Source organism: Vipera berus (genome assembly GCF_964194415.1).
Source record: "Vipera berus genome assembly, chromosome: Z".
Classification (NCBI taxonomy): domain Eukaryota; kingdom Metazoa; phylum Chordata; class Lepidosauria; order Squamata; family Viperidae; genus Vipera; species Vipera berus.
Genome location: NC_138205.1, coordinates 43,970,851 through 43,985,933, shown reverse-complemented (window position 1 = coordinate 43,985,933; position 15,083 = coordinate 43,970,851). Strand labels below are relative to the sequence as shown.

The following is a 15,083-nucleotide window of genomic DNA, read 5'->3' as shown; positions in this document are numbered from 1 at the left end:
TTGGAGGAGCTCTTTACAACCTTTGCTGCCTGACCACCATCTTGGCTCCTCCCCCATTCCAACAGTTAAGTCTGTCCATGTGTTTTAAAATTAAGGTGTTTTCATTATGTCTTATGACTGCTCCTTGATGTCATGGATGTGCTCTGTTAAAATAAGGAAACAAAAATACCAAAACACCTCCTCACCACCAATCAACACTCATAGATAAGATAGATAACCTTTACTGTCATTTTTTTTTACCATCAGAACAGAACTGTTTCCATAGTAGCGACTTGGAAAACTGGAGAGAGGTTACAGCTGACTAAAGGGAATAAAGGGTCTGCATAATGATTATGCTAACGATCAGCAGGGGGAGCTCAAACCCTCGGCAATGAGGCAGAAATAGTGGGATCAGATTGAAGGAAACGAAAAACGGTTAGCGGCCCGCTTCACGTGACTCAGCAAGGCCGCTAAAAGCCCACATGATTCTCGGCTACCGCCATGGGCCGAAACCGGAAGTAGGTTTTCTTGCCCGTGATGAGGTAGCAACCACAGGAAGTCAGCCTTGGTTTTTGAAACTTCGGCCCGACTGAAACGGGAAGGTTCTGGGTGGGTTCCGTGGACTCGCTAGCAGTTGGTATGATGAGCGACGGGTCTGGGGACCCGACTACCGAGGTCCCGCCCGTTACAGGAAGAAAGATTCACATCGTCGTGGAATACTGGTGAGCAAGAGCTGAAGGGAGGTGCCTGTGTGTGTGGGGGGGAAGGCCACGCCTCTGCAGCGGGTAATCCCGCCCATCCATGGAGTCCGCGGCCGCCAGTTGCTATTTTTCTCCATTCTTCTTGATTTCGCTGTCTGATATCACTATAATTGTTCCGTTAGGGCTGGGATGTATACAGTCGCATTTTCTTTCCCCGATGTATGTATCTTAATTTTCTAAGTTTATTCTTGGACCAATACTGTTGGTTTATAGCAGCGTTTCCCAACCTCAGCAGCTTTCAGACGCGTGAACTTCAACTCCCAGAATTCTCCAGTCAGTATGCGTTATTATGCTATAAACGTCATGGTATACCATCCTTGACATGTATTTTACAGATTAGTAGGAACAGAATAACATCTCTTCCTGGGCTCTTCTCATAAACCAAATCTCACTTTAAGAGCAAATAACAGAGGGATTTAGTTTGGCTGTTTGGTGTTGGGAGAATGTGTGTGCAAGGTTTATTTAAAATAGCCCAGGAGTGTCAAACTTTAGCCTGTCTATATTTTATCAAGCTCAGAAGCTAAAGAACTGAAGGTAGTTTGTCCGGCATGGTTCAGAATTTAATGACAGAAACTTGTCTAGAAAGCAGAATAATAGCATGTGTGCCTATATTTTATGTAGTAATGTTGGGGGTTTTTTCTTTTTGTAATATTTGCAAAATATTGGAATGCAGCCCCTCATTCCAAAGTAAGATACACAAACATCACATATAATCTTTGTGAATACTTCAGTCTCATGTGAACAATGTTAGTGCTGTTCTCAAAATGATAAACAGGTAGTTCATATACAAAAATCAAATATTTTATTGCCTCCACCCAACATTCACTTTACTGCCTTCTTAGGTTACCCTATCTTCAACTTAATTTTAACACCAACACTAAATTTCTCTTCTCAGCAAACCCTGTGGCTTTGAATCTGCCTACCTGGAGCTGGCAAGTGCTGTAAAAGAAGAGTACCCTGATGTGGAGATCGAATCCCGTCTTGGGGGCACAGGTACAAGTTATGTATGCTAATAAGCATCAGCAATTAGCAAAATATCATCTGATGAACACACTGTGTCTATGAAATTAATATGTGCATTATAAACATGTACATTAGAGAAACACTGGTCTATGGGCTGGTTGTACTCCTTGGAATTATGGAACTAGTCTATGATCATCCCTAGGAGCTTAGGAGAACAAAGTTCATACTCATGTAAATTAAAATGTGAAGAGGAAAAGAGATGATAGTAGTAGGGAAAGAAAGATTGGGTTTTTTGTCCCTGTTTGCTAGGTCACCTATTGAAAGTATACTCCCCAAATTGGGCTCAACCTATCTGCAGATGGGCTTATCTGTATGTATATGATAATTTTCCCTCAGCTTTTTAAAAGTACCCCTATAACCCATAAAGGTTGTCCTCAACTTACAACAGTTCATTTAGTGATTGTTTGAAGTTACGTTGTCCACTGAAAAAGTGTGTGTGAAAGCCCTAATAAGCAGGCATATACATAGAATGAAGGCTACTGCTAAGCTTGTAAGCCGCCCTGAGTCTTCAGAGAAGGGCGGTATATAAATGGAATTAAAATAAAAATAAAAATAAATAAAAATAAACTGGCAGGTGCCCGACAGCTTTGGTCACCCATCCATTAGCATATTTCTGTTGCTACCAAATGATCTTTCAAGGATATGTGGCCATTGGCATTAAAAGTATTCATTGGTGGGGGGAAAAATCTATGAAGCATGCTAATGCCATAGTAATATTTAGTTTGTTTTAGCACCACTGGGATTTTTTTTTACTGGAAACTATAGGTTGCACTTTTATTAAATTTGTCATTTGACAATAGCCTTCAAAATTTGTTTTGAGGAGGACTTTTCTACTCAAGCTTATCTATTACAGAGTCGCTGTGTACTTCTGATCCTGTTTATTATATATAATTATGTAATTAACTCATTTAAAATTTTGGCAAAATGTTATTCAATTTGACTTGTATATGGAGATGTCCCTAATATTTAGCACTTGTTTGAATAATTAGTGGCAGTTGCCAGCCTGTTCAAATAATTTTTTGCATTTTCCTGTCACTGCTAATATTATTAAGAAATACTTGATGAATGATTAAACAACTCCAGATGCTTTTGAAATGTTGAGCTTTACAGTATGGCCAATAAAAATTTATAATGCTACAAGGAGAAAAGTTGTCTTCTAATGTGTGGACTTTCACGTGGATTGTCTGCATCCGAGTAGAGATGTGCACATAGCTATTTTCATGCTTTATGAAATCTTGCTGTCACTTCATGAGGTTGATTTTTGAGAAAGGTGACACAAACAGGTTATTGATTCTGGGTGAATGTAGTATGAATTGAACTGCTTATAATGCAACATCTGTTTTTTGAAGGTGCCTTTGAAATAGAAATAAATGGACAATTGATCTTTTCCAAACTGGAGAATGGAGGATTCCCTTATGAGAAAGATGTGAGTTCTTATTTTTCCCTGCTATTCCTCAAATCAGTTATTTTGGTAGAGAGCTTAAATATGTAAGGTAATGGTAAGATTGTTCTCATGTAGGGTTTCAAAGCTGAGCTCAACAATATATTACAGGATTTGACTAGTTTTAGTTAAACATGCTGAAAATGGTGCTGATATTTGCTTTAGTCATCCTTGACATTATTTGGAAAAATACTGTGCAGACATGCCAGGAATAAAATAGTATTGTTAAAAAAATGTACTCTTAATTCATGGTCTCACCCAGATAAAGTGAGACCACTATTCTAATAGTATTGCTCACTTCCTCATAAAACATACTATTGTAGGTAGATCTAGTTAGCCTACTGTACACTAGTTAGCTGTTGTACACATGATAGAAAGAAAAAATATCCCTTTTCTTCCAGTAGCCTCCATTTTCCTTCGAACCTGATCCAGAGAGATGGCAATACTGCAGAGTAGATGGGGAGGGGCATGTCAGGGAGGAGGAAGAGGAAAGACCCTTGTAGAAGTGAAAATGTGTTCACACAATATGAAAAGTTAAAAATCCTTCATTTTCAGGGTTCGTGGGGAAAGAAATTATGTACAAGAGATTTATTTTTCCTTCCTTGATTTTACTACTCATATTGTAAAACACGTTGATATAGTCCTGACATTTCTTTAAAAAAAGGGTTTTTTTGCCCAATAACTTCAGATGGTATTTTGACAGTTTATTCTTTTTCACTCAGTAAGTCTACTGTAAATGAAAAAAAATACACAGTTTGTTTTCTCCTTTTTGTCCCTCTAGCTCATTGAAGCCATTCGGAAGGCTAGCAATGGAGAGCCACTTGAGAAAATCACCAAGAGCCGGCCACCTTGTGTCATTCTTTAGTGTACTTTTTTCCCCATTTATTCCATGTTCTCCACTTGCCCACCCTCCCTGAATCCTTATCACTTTTGCTTCCAACTTTTGCTTCTGGTATTAATTCCATCACTAGATAAATGCCAGATCAAGACAGACATTAAAGTAATTTGGTTTGTTTACAAACAAATAAAATAAGCTAGAACGTAAGCCATATTAGAGAGGTTGAGTTAACAGGGCTTATTCAATAAAGTAATCTTTTTTCTTGGGGAGAATTTATCTCGTAAATCTTTTTTCTATTTTTGAGACGCTAGCATGAATTTTGCCTGTTATATTTCTTTTAACCCTATCTGAATGAGCAGGAGTGAAATTCATATTTTTAGGCTATCTAAGATCTTTTAGCTTCTCTGCATTTAAAACCTCAACTTCTGGCCATTCTCCTGCTCCTTTCCCAGCATTTAGAATGAGTTGGTGCCACAACGTGATTTCACTGAGGTCTGCAGGGCCAGAGTAAAGCTTGATTAAGTCTTCCCAATAGTCCTGCATAGGTACAATTGATGCTACAGTGAAAGTTTTCAAGGATCACATATTTCAAGCAATATTTTGGGGATCAATGTTGCTAAAGGAGTACATCTTGCATATTATACTACATGAATGATAATTAATCACAACAATGCTTTTGCTACCCTATTCCACTGCCAGAAACAAAGATTTATCTTAGGTTAAGTGTTTCACTAATTTTATGTAACATTCTCTTGAGATAACCAGGACAGTGTTGCTACACGGAGAGGGGAATGCTTAGATTCTCATTTATTTTTTACACTACTCTGAACTTTTGCAAATGATCATCCTTCTAAGATATCCCCAAACTAGACATGATTTGTTGACAAAGTAGTTCTTACATGCTTATGTACTGAACCAATTTTACTTTTTTCTGAGAATAAGTATGGAATCAAAAGTAATTCATAGTAGGACGTTTAAAAATTATTTCATGGGGACATATTTACAGCTCAATTGTCTTTTTTTAAAACTAAACTTTGTGAACTTTTCAGCCCCCCATAAGCATTTTTGTAGTTCAGTTATTTCAACAGTAAGCTACAAACCTAACTCATCGCAATCAGTGAGATTTTTAAGAGTTTCATTGGATCAGAGTATGTACCTGTCCAATTTGAAGTGTTTACACGCAATTGACAGTACATTCTGTTGATTAAATTGCTGATCTACATCTGTCATGTTAGTAATACAGATTTCATGACATGATCTTATTGTGGTACTGAGTATTCTCATCAGTACATATGGCAAACATTGAAATTAGGACATAAATTATCAACCCAGTAACTGCATGTTGCACAGCTTCTTTTGTAGGAATGAGCAATATAAATTCCTTTAGTTTTTACTTAACTATCATTTTCACTGTACTATGATGCTTCTGTTTTGTCTCAAGACTTGATTCTGATAATCCAGTTTTCATCTTGGACCTATCAATGAGTAATTCTAGGAAGTAAGAAAATTCTAAGAAAATGCTGCTGCTTATATGGCACCCTTTGCTGGAGTCAGAGGATGAAAAGCACCAATAATCTTCCCGCTTCCAGAGTCTTAATTTATATGTTGAAATTGTTGATGAGCCTCTATTTACTGCAATTTATAATAAAGGAAAAAATGTTAAAAACCTTGCAATATGTTGTCTGTGGTGCTGCTAATCAATTAATTAGGGAAGCTTTTTATATTTGGGAAATAGCTTGAAAGAAATAAGATTGCTGTTTGCAAGGCATGACATGAGGTAGGATTCTCAGCTGCATTTAAAATTTTGAAATTTAGAATGCAGAAAATGTGAACATTAAAACACTTTTGATTTTCTTTATTTTTTTTCTCTGTTAAAAGTAGACCGTTTCAATTGCAGGGGTTTGTTTTGAGCATGAAGCTTAAATCACATGATTACCTTCTATTCATTGGTTGCAAAAAAAATCTCACTGGTTCAGCTCAGTGGAGAGTTCCTTTCACTGGTACTATGTAAGAGATAGAAGCAGAGAAGAAGCCAGTCGTTTCAAAGAAAGTGGCTAGGACTACAACTGACCAAGGAAGAGAACAGATCCTTGTGCTAACAATCTTACCCTTTATTAAAAAAAGTGTATTTTCCACATGTTCAAAAGTCTAGCTTCCATCTTGTTCATGTATGAAGTGGGGGGAAAAAACAAGTTCATGTAAAACAATGTTTACATGAACACTTACATGCCTATACAGTATTGAGATCTGGCCCCAAGTGATCATTACAGAATTAGAATGATTTTTAATTACTAAAATGGTCAATGAATAGAACCAGTGCACAGGTTAAGGGAAGTTAAATGAAGAGAGGTCAACTATACCATAACTCCTTTTTTCCTTAAAAGATACAAACTCTCCTTTTTACTGTTCCTCAATGTCACTCGCCTTTCATCATTTATTGGCCGTTCCCTGCCCCTCCCCCTTTTCTTTCTTTTTTAGAAATCTGCTACACTACAATTTCTCTTCCTGGGGGAAAGGGTGTAGGATCTTTTTAAACAACTCAAGGTAGCAAACATATCTAATACTCCCTATTTTTTGCACAACAACCTGGTGGGATGGGCTGGGCTGAGAGAGTGTGTCTGCCCCAAAGTCAGCAGAATAGTAGGGAAAAACAACTAGGTTAGCTACTGACCTGCTGTATTTCTAAGCTGTAGTTATTAATTCAATAATACTATGTTACATTAGTTCAGACTCTATTGTTTTTAATTTATCTATTGAGGTTGAGGAAGTTGTTTTATGTAATTCTTAAAACACAGAAACTTCAGTGACATGGGCAAAAGGAATCATACTCCCCATCTTTCTGCTCTGAAAAACATGTAAATTCTGCCAAATTGGCAGACTTTCTCTAGAAATTATTTCGACCCTATATGTGGGATTGAGCAGTTACAGAAATGTCAGTTTAAGGGACAAGAATAAAAAAGCTTCGACACAGATATTATAGAAAATGAAAACTATATTATACATTTCTCAGATATACAAATACTTAATAACACATTTTTCTTTTTTTAAAAAAACCACTGACAACTGATTCACTGATCTAAAAGCACCAGCTGGAAAACGCAGGTTTCAATGGAAAGCAGGACAATATGCAAATAAAGTGAACTTCGGAAATAGTAAATAATTCCTTAGAACAACTACATACACATTCTATTGTATTCATTTGTTTCTTATTGTTTTCAATAAGTTTTGTAAATAGTATTTACAGTTCTAAAACATTCTGTATATACAAGGAACAAGCTGTACCAATTACACTACATCCCTTTGCTCTTCAAGGATCTTCACCAAACTTACTGCCATCTGCAACTCTCAGAATTCCTGACACACACAGCCATTTTAGATATTCAAATATCAAAAAAGGCATTTCTCCAGATCCTCAGACTTGTCCTTGTTGAAAGACTTGTACATGTTGAAAGTGGTTATCTTTTTATCATTGTTGGAAAGAAAGTTTTAACATCTCTTGTTCTATTTCCTACAAAGACATTAGAAAACAGTGCACTAATTTTAGCATCTCCATTTCATTACTCCACTTTCGTTTCAAATTTGATTCAGTGAGAAACAAATGGAATTACTTATAATCACAGTACTTATTCATAATGATTTTAGAGAAAGGTCTAAACAATTCGTGACCTACTGAGTCACAGTTTCAGAGATATTTCCTCACTAAATAGAGAAACAGAATGACCACTAGTGGATAAAAAAAAAGGAGTGGGATTAACTTCTGACTTAGTGTCAACTTCTCCATTGTCTTTCCTTATAGGAAGGTGGCAGGAAAATTGTAAATTAAAACCAAGTGAGCGCTACTAACTGCAGCAGTATGGTGGCATGGTAGCATTGAAATGGGCATAAAATTGCCAAATGTCGATCCCATGGGAGTCATGGGTCCCAGATTTGGGATGCATTTTGTAAGTTAGGTACACTGAAGCACATGATTCAAAGAATTGCTGCTTTGTGAAGCAGTTTTACCTAAGTGAAGGCTGCAAACAAACAAAATAATTTTAGCAGTATATAATAGACCTACAATCATGACACATGGGAGTGAGAGACAGTGACTTACACCAACCTTCCCCAATCTAGTGTTTTTCAGGCATGTTATTCTTCCATTCCAATACACCCCAGAAATACGGTCTAGGGATTCACTTAGATGTCACTAAGTTCACTTAAGAGACATACCAATCATTTTTATATACAGCATTTTAGACATAATACTAATAGTTACGAGTTAATTCATTTAGGAAAGACTTCAATTAGAGTAAGTACAATCTGGAAGGTAACAAATTAACCGTAAGAGCTGGCATAAACGTACACTAATTAATTATTTCAGAGAGTAAAAATTAAGCACCCTTTAATCTGTGCTTAATGAAAAGTTCCTTTATGTTGCTTCATAAATTACAGAGTATTTCTGTAATCTGTTTTGCACATTTGTTTTGTTCTAGACTGCATGAGAGAAGGTAAGAGACTATGCAGAATATCAAAACTTCACCCACATATTCAGTTATCTCTCTGGCTCCTGTGATTTTAGAAGACATATCTATGCACTTCAAGCTTACATTTGCCTCCATCAATGTTGGACCCTTTCTTAAAAGCAAGTTTCTTAGAAATCTACGTTTCGCACCCACTATCAGTCTGCCCTCTTATATACTGGAGGCATGAGTACAGCTTTCACTTTCTTAAACAATAAATATTCCAAAAATATTGTTAAAGGAGGCATATTGTGCCTATGAAGAAACTTAATTCTATTATTGTTTATAACTGAAGCAATATGTTAGATGCTTTTTGTCAGTACTCTCTTGGTAGAAACTAAGAAATGGCACGTCAAAGATCATATATATCAACTACTTTCCAATCCAAACATCCCCTTTTTGAATTAGTATCACTAAACTAAATTAATTTGTTTTGGTTCCTCAACTGTCTCTTCTAGAAACTTCCTGTAATTTCAAAGACCAATGCAAAACTAATTTGTCACTAAGCAAAAGGTGTTTTTTTTGTTCTTCTAAGATACTTTGCCGAAAAATAAATTATTTTGTTCTACTTTGCTATAACAGCATATTATTCCCATCCTAAGGTTGAAGAGTATCTGTTTAAGCAATAATACAATTTCCATAAAGCACATTTTGCCCTCATTTTCCACTCTTCCTGTCAGTCCAAACTCTGGTATGAATATCTTTGCTCTTCTTAATGTATTATAGTTTCAACTTTTAGTTTTTCAGGCCCTTCTAGTAGTCTGGGCCTCCTATCTTGAAGACCAAGGCATTAAAAGCAGGGACTACAGGTGTGGTGAGAAATAAAAGAGCACTCCATTCGCTGAAGTACCCAAATGGCAGCATAGCTGCTTGAATCAAGAGGAATGTCACAGCTGTAGTGCCTTAAAAGCCCAGAAATGAGCAGAGTTCAAGTTTGCAGGATTTTTAACCTCTTTTTATTTAATACCAGAGTCTGTCATCTGATTCTTGGGGTGATGGAAATATAGTAAGTGTTGCAGAATTTTGAGCCAATTAGTATATTTGATTTACCAGTACTATACTAACCAAACCTCTATCCAAACAAAAATTCATACATGGATCCAAAAACTTTCAGCAGTACATCTTAGGGTAGTAGCAGAGGGAAAATCTTGCTACTGCTAGTATTAAATAAGAGGGAGTAAAAAAAAGCCATGCTATTCTATTGCGGTAGATCCAAATGTGCCCATCACCTCCTTTTCTCAAGAGCTAGGAGAGGTGAGAGAAATAACCCATTGGGCCTCAAAAAGACCATTCGGGCTTTAATCATGTTCATCATGCATGGATAATTCACGGGGTTTGTATCCTGAGGTGCCTTGATTGTAAAAGTCAATTTGACTGGTCATGAGGAATAGCTTTTATGCAAAGTCCTTGGAACAAGTGGCTGGTTCTGACAACCCTAGGTACTCCAGATTCTCTGCTGTTGGGGTTGGAGGAAAGCCATTGGTCGCTGCAGGAGGAACAATGGAAGTGGCAAAGAATTCTGCTGGATTGCACTTAGGATTTTCTTGGTTCCAGTAATAAAGGTTGTCAAAAGCTTGTGGTAAAGGGCTAGATACAGGGACACTGCATGGTGTCAGGTACTCTGGATTTTCCACTGCACTATTGAAACTCATATAGAAAGCATTCTTTGGTTCCTTGATAAGCCCATTTTTCCCCATGTGCCTTTTTTGCTTTTCTAGTGTAGATCCTTGTAGTCGTAGGTTTTTGTTGGGTGGAAAGTTGTTTTCTGGTTGATTCACATACTCTACAGGAAAAAACAAGAATTAAGAATACTAAAATCCAGGTTGTGGTAGCTTGCATGCTTATCAACAAACATTAACTGCATTCATGGCTAATTTTTTTCAATCCAGATTTAATATTTGTTAGAAACATACTTTGAGAGCAGCCAGATCCACTACAAAACATTTGAAATACTCAATATGCCATTATCCAGAGAAGGAGCCATGCAGTATGTGGATACACCTATCTGTGGTTGCTTAAACTAAGCATATTTTCCTAAGATCGTGCTGCAGAGGGAAGCTGCTTATTCCTGGAAAAAAGGTATATTAGCTTTAAGGACTTGCAAACTACATAAATATCCCCAGCACTGTTCTGCCTTCAAAAATCAAACTGCTATACAGTCTTCCAATAAAGAGAATAGCACCTACCTGGTATAACAGCCAAAGTTAATGGTGTAGTGTAGCTCTTGTTATCAGGATTCTCCTTTTCATTAACTGATGCACTCGTGGGATCTTCACTGTAGCGCTGAAGAGAAGAATCAGGAGCCTGCAAGGGTGCTGAATTCTGCACTGCTTTGCTTGCTGTATAGTCCTCCTCACGCGAGTCAGAGACGATACTTTCTGACTCTTCAGAAAGAGATGGCCCCAGGTACGGGTACTGAGGAGATTCCTCAGTCTCTCCCGCCTCCATTTGAGTCTCCACAACATTCTAGAAGAAAACAGTTCACAAGAGCTAAAAAACGGATACTATAAGTGCAAGCTGTGAGGATCTAGATCAGCGTTTTATAGGAAATTTGGTAATTTGTATACACAAACATATGCAAACACACACAAACACTTATATACACACAAACACACACACATATTAGATGGCTGTCTGCATTTATACACACAAACTCACATATATGTGTAAATGCAGACAGCCATCTAATGCAGTGTTTTTCAACCACTGTTAGTGTGCCGCGAGATGTTGCCTGGTGTGCCGTGGGAAAAATTGAAAAATTCGAAAGATTTTTTAAAAAAAATGTCAAATTTTTGCCCACTAGGTGGGCGCCGGACTGTGTCCTGGGTATGGGGGGGTGGGGTTTTGACTCCGCCCTCGGCCAGCAGGGGCGCCGATTGGCGCTCCTCAGGGGGACACCCTCCACTTTTCTGATGTCCGGGCTGTGATTGGTCCAGACTCCAGCCTGGACCTATCACAGTAGGACATCATCTTCCGACTTCCTTCCCGTCCGAGCACAGTGTGCGCAGCAGCGGAGAGAAGAAGACGTCGCGACTCGAGTCACCAGGTAATTATAAAATACTTTCTTTGTGTTTATTTGATTCCTATTCAAGAGAATTACTTTATATATAGTCAATATAGGCACAGAGTTAAATTTATTAACATTTTCTAATGGTGGAGTGCCTCGTGATTTTTTTCATGAAATAAGTGTGCCTTTGCCCAAAAAAGGTTGAAAAACACTGATCTAATGCATAAATGCATTTTAATAGGTAAATGCAACCAGCCAGTTTAATCTAGTGATTAAGGCACCAGGCTAGAAAGAGACAGACCGTGAGTTCAAGTCTGCCTTAGCTATGAGAACCAGGATGACTTTGGGCCAGTCACTCTCAACTCAATCTAGCTCGCAGGGTTTTTGTTATGGGGAAAACAGGAGGAGGAGGGTATGTTGAATATGTCTGCCACCTAGAGTTATTTGTAAAATAATAAAGCCGTAGTTTACAAATTTGGGTTTCAAAATTAACTAACATATGTTCAAGTCTTGTATTTATCATAGCCCAGAAAATTAGCAAAACAGAATAACTTGCAAGAATTTTGCCAAAATATGTTCGTCCTCCCTCTTGCACATACCTTATTTTTATTACATTGTTTTTCAGTTCATAGACATAGTTTTTACAAGTACATCTCCAGCCTTTTAGACCTATGGGCAGGGCTTTTTTTCTCATAGAACTCCCAGAACGGAGTTCTGGCACCTTTTTTTGGATGGAACCTTGTAGGGAGGCAAGGTGGGTTGTATGACATGTGTGAGTTCTGGCACCTTTTTCTTTTACAAAAAAAACACTACCTATGGGTATATTTTTCTCAGATATCTTCAGATGAACTGTGGAGGGAACTGGATCAAGCCACCTTCTACTTTCTATCTGTAGGTTTGATGTTTGTGCTTTTATTACCTCTACCTCTTTCTCCTCACCACGTTCTAGTCTAACAATTTCTGGAAAGATGTTTTTCCTTTTTTTGTTGTTGATTTTTTTCTCTGCTCTTGCCTCAAAGAACAGTCTGATACTGGTCCTTGATTGGCAGGTTCCTTTTTCCCCATCCCAATCATGCTCAGAAAGCAAGTGCCAATCTTTTCCATTGTGCTCCTGTCTATGGTTCCATTGGAAGAGGCAAGTTTTTCACACTTGGCAACTTTAAAACATATGGACCTAGCTCCCTGAAGTCCCCACATCTTAAAATTGCCAAATCTGAAAACATTGATCTAGTCTGATCCTCCACTCAAGAGTTTGAGTTGCTTGTAGCTGGAAACTAGAACTCTTTTTACTGAACCATTCAAGGAAGAAAGAGTTTTAAAATTTTGCTTGCCTAAATTAAACTGCTTGCAGTCCTTAAACTGAAAAAATATTCCCCATTTCTACTCTGTAGGAAAAATATAGCATAAATTAAGATACAAACTGATTTTGTTTGTTTTGGATATTATAAACTAAATTGTATTCTTACTCTTGTGGAGGAAATCCTAGATCGATAGTCAGCTGATGTTTCACCACTGAAAAAGCCCTGATGAGGGACAAGGTATTCTTCTGCATCCACCAAGTCTTGCATGTCTTCCTCCTCCAGCAAAGTGCGATAGAAAGTGCTGTCTATGGGGCTGGCAAGACCCATCTTTTCATCATTCTATCAATGAAAAACAAACAGCAAATACTTGGAGCTCCCAAAATTCTCTTGCTTCTCTGAAATTATGGACTAGTCATATAACACCCTGGATGGTCAAAATCCAAGATTCAAAGTAAATACCATTTTGGCAGCAGAGAAGCACAAACAGAGAGCAATGCAGCAAAAGATTACTATTTCTAATTATTAAAATATACTATAAAATGCAACCCCAGTATATAAACCAGAGATAAAAATCTAGAACTCTCAAAGTCACACTGCCCCCTGAAAGCTTTGGATATGGATCCTAGAATGTCCCCAATTATTGCTTATGGTGGGGAAAATAAATTGTGGAGTATGCGGAAAGTATTCTTATTCATTATATGCAATTACATTACAATGCCAAACAAAACAAAATCAATCTTTTTATCCTGAACGTTCTTCCTTTATCTTGGTCTTATGCACTTTATAAAATGCCACTCTCAGCAAGTCACTTAAAAGAAAAGTGGGACCTAAGGCTACAATACATAGCCCATTTGTTCTGAAGGGTACAACATTAAGAACAGACACATATTGTTGCCTGGAAAACTAGTGAATCCAGAAGATTCAAGCATGTGATCATACCACTGAAGTACAGATGGACACTACATGAATACTTAAGTCATTATTTATTAATTTTCCTTAGCATAAAATATTTCCCAAAGTCCAAAGCACAGAGAAAAATTTAGACCCCTGAGGTCCAGATTAAAAAGCAGGCTATAAATCTGGCCTGCATATGTTCAGAAGACTTCATATGAATACAGCAGCAGCTATAGTAATTACAGATATTTCCATCCATGCATTGTCACTAGAAGCGGTATCTTATTTTTTCTAGCAATAAATTAACCTGGACATCTGTTTTAGAAGTCTACATTAGGGTTAGTTATCAAGAAGATAAAGCTATCCCTGTTTTGACCTGATAAAACAACTCTGGGTATATCTAGTTGATCAAATTTTGAGATACTATGCTATTCTAGCTTGACTTAATCTGGTGCAACAGGAAGCTCTTTTAGTTTTTCTTCCCCTTTCTCCCTACCATCACTACTGTTATGTTAAGAGTTGGGAGGCAGTGCAATCCTCTTTAAAGTAAAATATCTTCCTCACCTGAATAACCACAAACCTCTGAGGATCTCTGGCCATGCGTGTGAACTCAGTGACCAATTCTCGGAACTTAGGCCGGCATTCTGAATCAATCATCCAGCCTACAAAACAAAAAGGGAATAGGTGTATCCGTCCAAATTAAGTTCTCCTTATGACAAAAAGAACTAGTTTCTCTGATAATGGGAAGGAGAAGAATAGTGAACAAAAAAAAATGACCCTTGCAAAGATTAGCTACCTAACATTAACACAGAAGAAAGCACTGGAAATATTATGACTTCTGGAAATTCAAAATATTTATCTACTTTAGAACCCACCTATTGCTTTAATCTCCTGCAATATTTTTCATATTGTAAACCTAAGTACTATGAACCTCATGAGTATGTATGTATGTTGTATGTATGTATGTATGTATGTATAATTCTGTGCCAGGCAATTCATACCTTTGTTTCTTACAGGAAAGATAGAAATCTCTGAATGCAGGCGTATTTCTAAAAAGAAGAAAGCTACCTCACTAGCCAAAACTTCAAATTCAATTATGTTGTTTGAAAAGAGTCAAAATACTGCCATATCTTAGAATCATAGAATTGGAAGCTATCTATGAGGTCATCTATTTCAACCTCTGTTTGATACATACAGTTCAACTTGTTCTCATTCCCTTCCTGCTTTCTTTTATGGGACTGCTAGAGGCTAAAGCTAGACAAATTACAACCAACCAACTACCGTAAGTGCTTTACATTTTATTGCATTTTTGACCACAGACTTGCTCAATCTGATGCTTC

The 15,083-nt window shown here is 37.3% G+C and overlaps 2 protein-coding genes across 5 annotated transcripts in view; one reads left to right on the top strand and one right to left on the bottom strand.

Moving 5' to 3' along the window:
* Positions 1-525: 525 nt before the first annotated feature.
* MIEN1 (migration and invasion enhancer 1) overlaps positions 526-15,083 on the top strand; it is a 443,636-nt gene continuing 429,078 nt past the window's right edge. The window contains exons 1-4 of one of the 3 annotated variants that reach the window (XM_081346468.1): positions 526-701; positions 1,636-1,733; positions 3,113-3,189; positions 3,986-6,165. In XM_081346468.1, coding sequence (XP_081202594.1) covers positions 619-701; positions 1,636-1,733; positions 3,113-3,189; positions 3,986-4,069 — 342 coding nt within the window. In that variant the 5' untranslated portion in view covers positions 526-618 and the 3' untranslated portion in view covers positions 4,070-6,165. Of the gene's footprint in view, positions 702-754; positions 900-1,635; positions 1,734-3,112; positions 3,190-3,985; positions 6,380-15,083 lie in introns of those variants that run through there. The other 2 variants (XM_081346466.1, XM_081346467.1) reach the window with 2 other exon arrangements.
* ERBB2 (erb-b2 receptor tyrosine kinase 2) overlaps positions 6,854-15,083 on the bottom strand; it is a 67,416-nt gene continuing 59,186 nt past the window's right edge. For both annotated transcript variants that reach the window (XM_081345324.1, XM_081345325.1), the window contains 4 exons: positions 14,308-14,405; positions 13,015-13,188; positions 10,728-11,007; positions 6,854-10,324 (listed from right to left, as the gene is read on the bottom strand). In XM_081345324.1, coding sequence (XP_081201450.1) covers positions 9,936-10,324; positions 10,728-11,007; positions 13,015-13,188; positions 14,308-14,405 — 941 coding nt within the window. In that variant the 3' untranslated portion in view covers positions 6,854-9,935. The remainder of the gene's footprint in view (positions 10,325-10,727; positions 11,008-13,014; positions 13,189-14,307; positions 14,406-15,083) is intronic.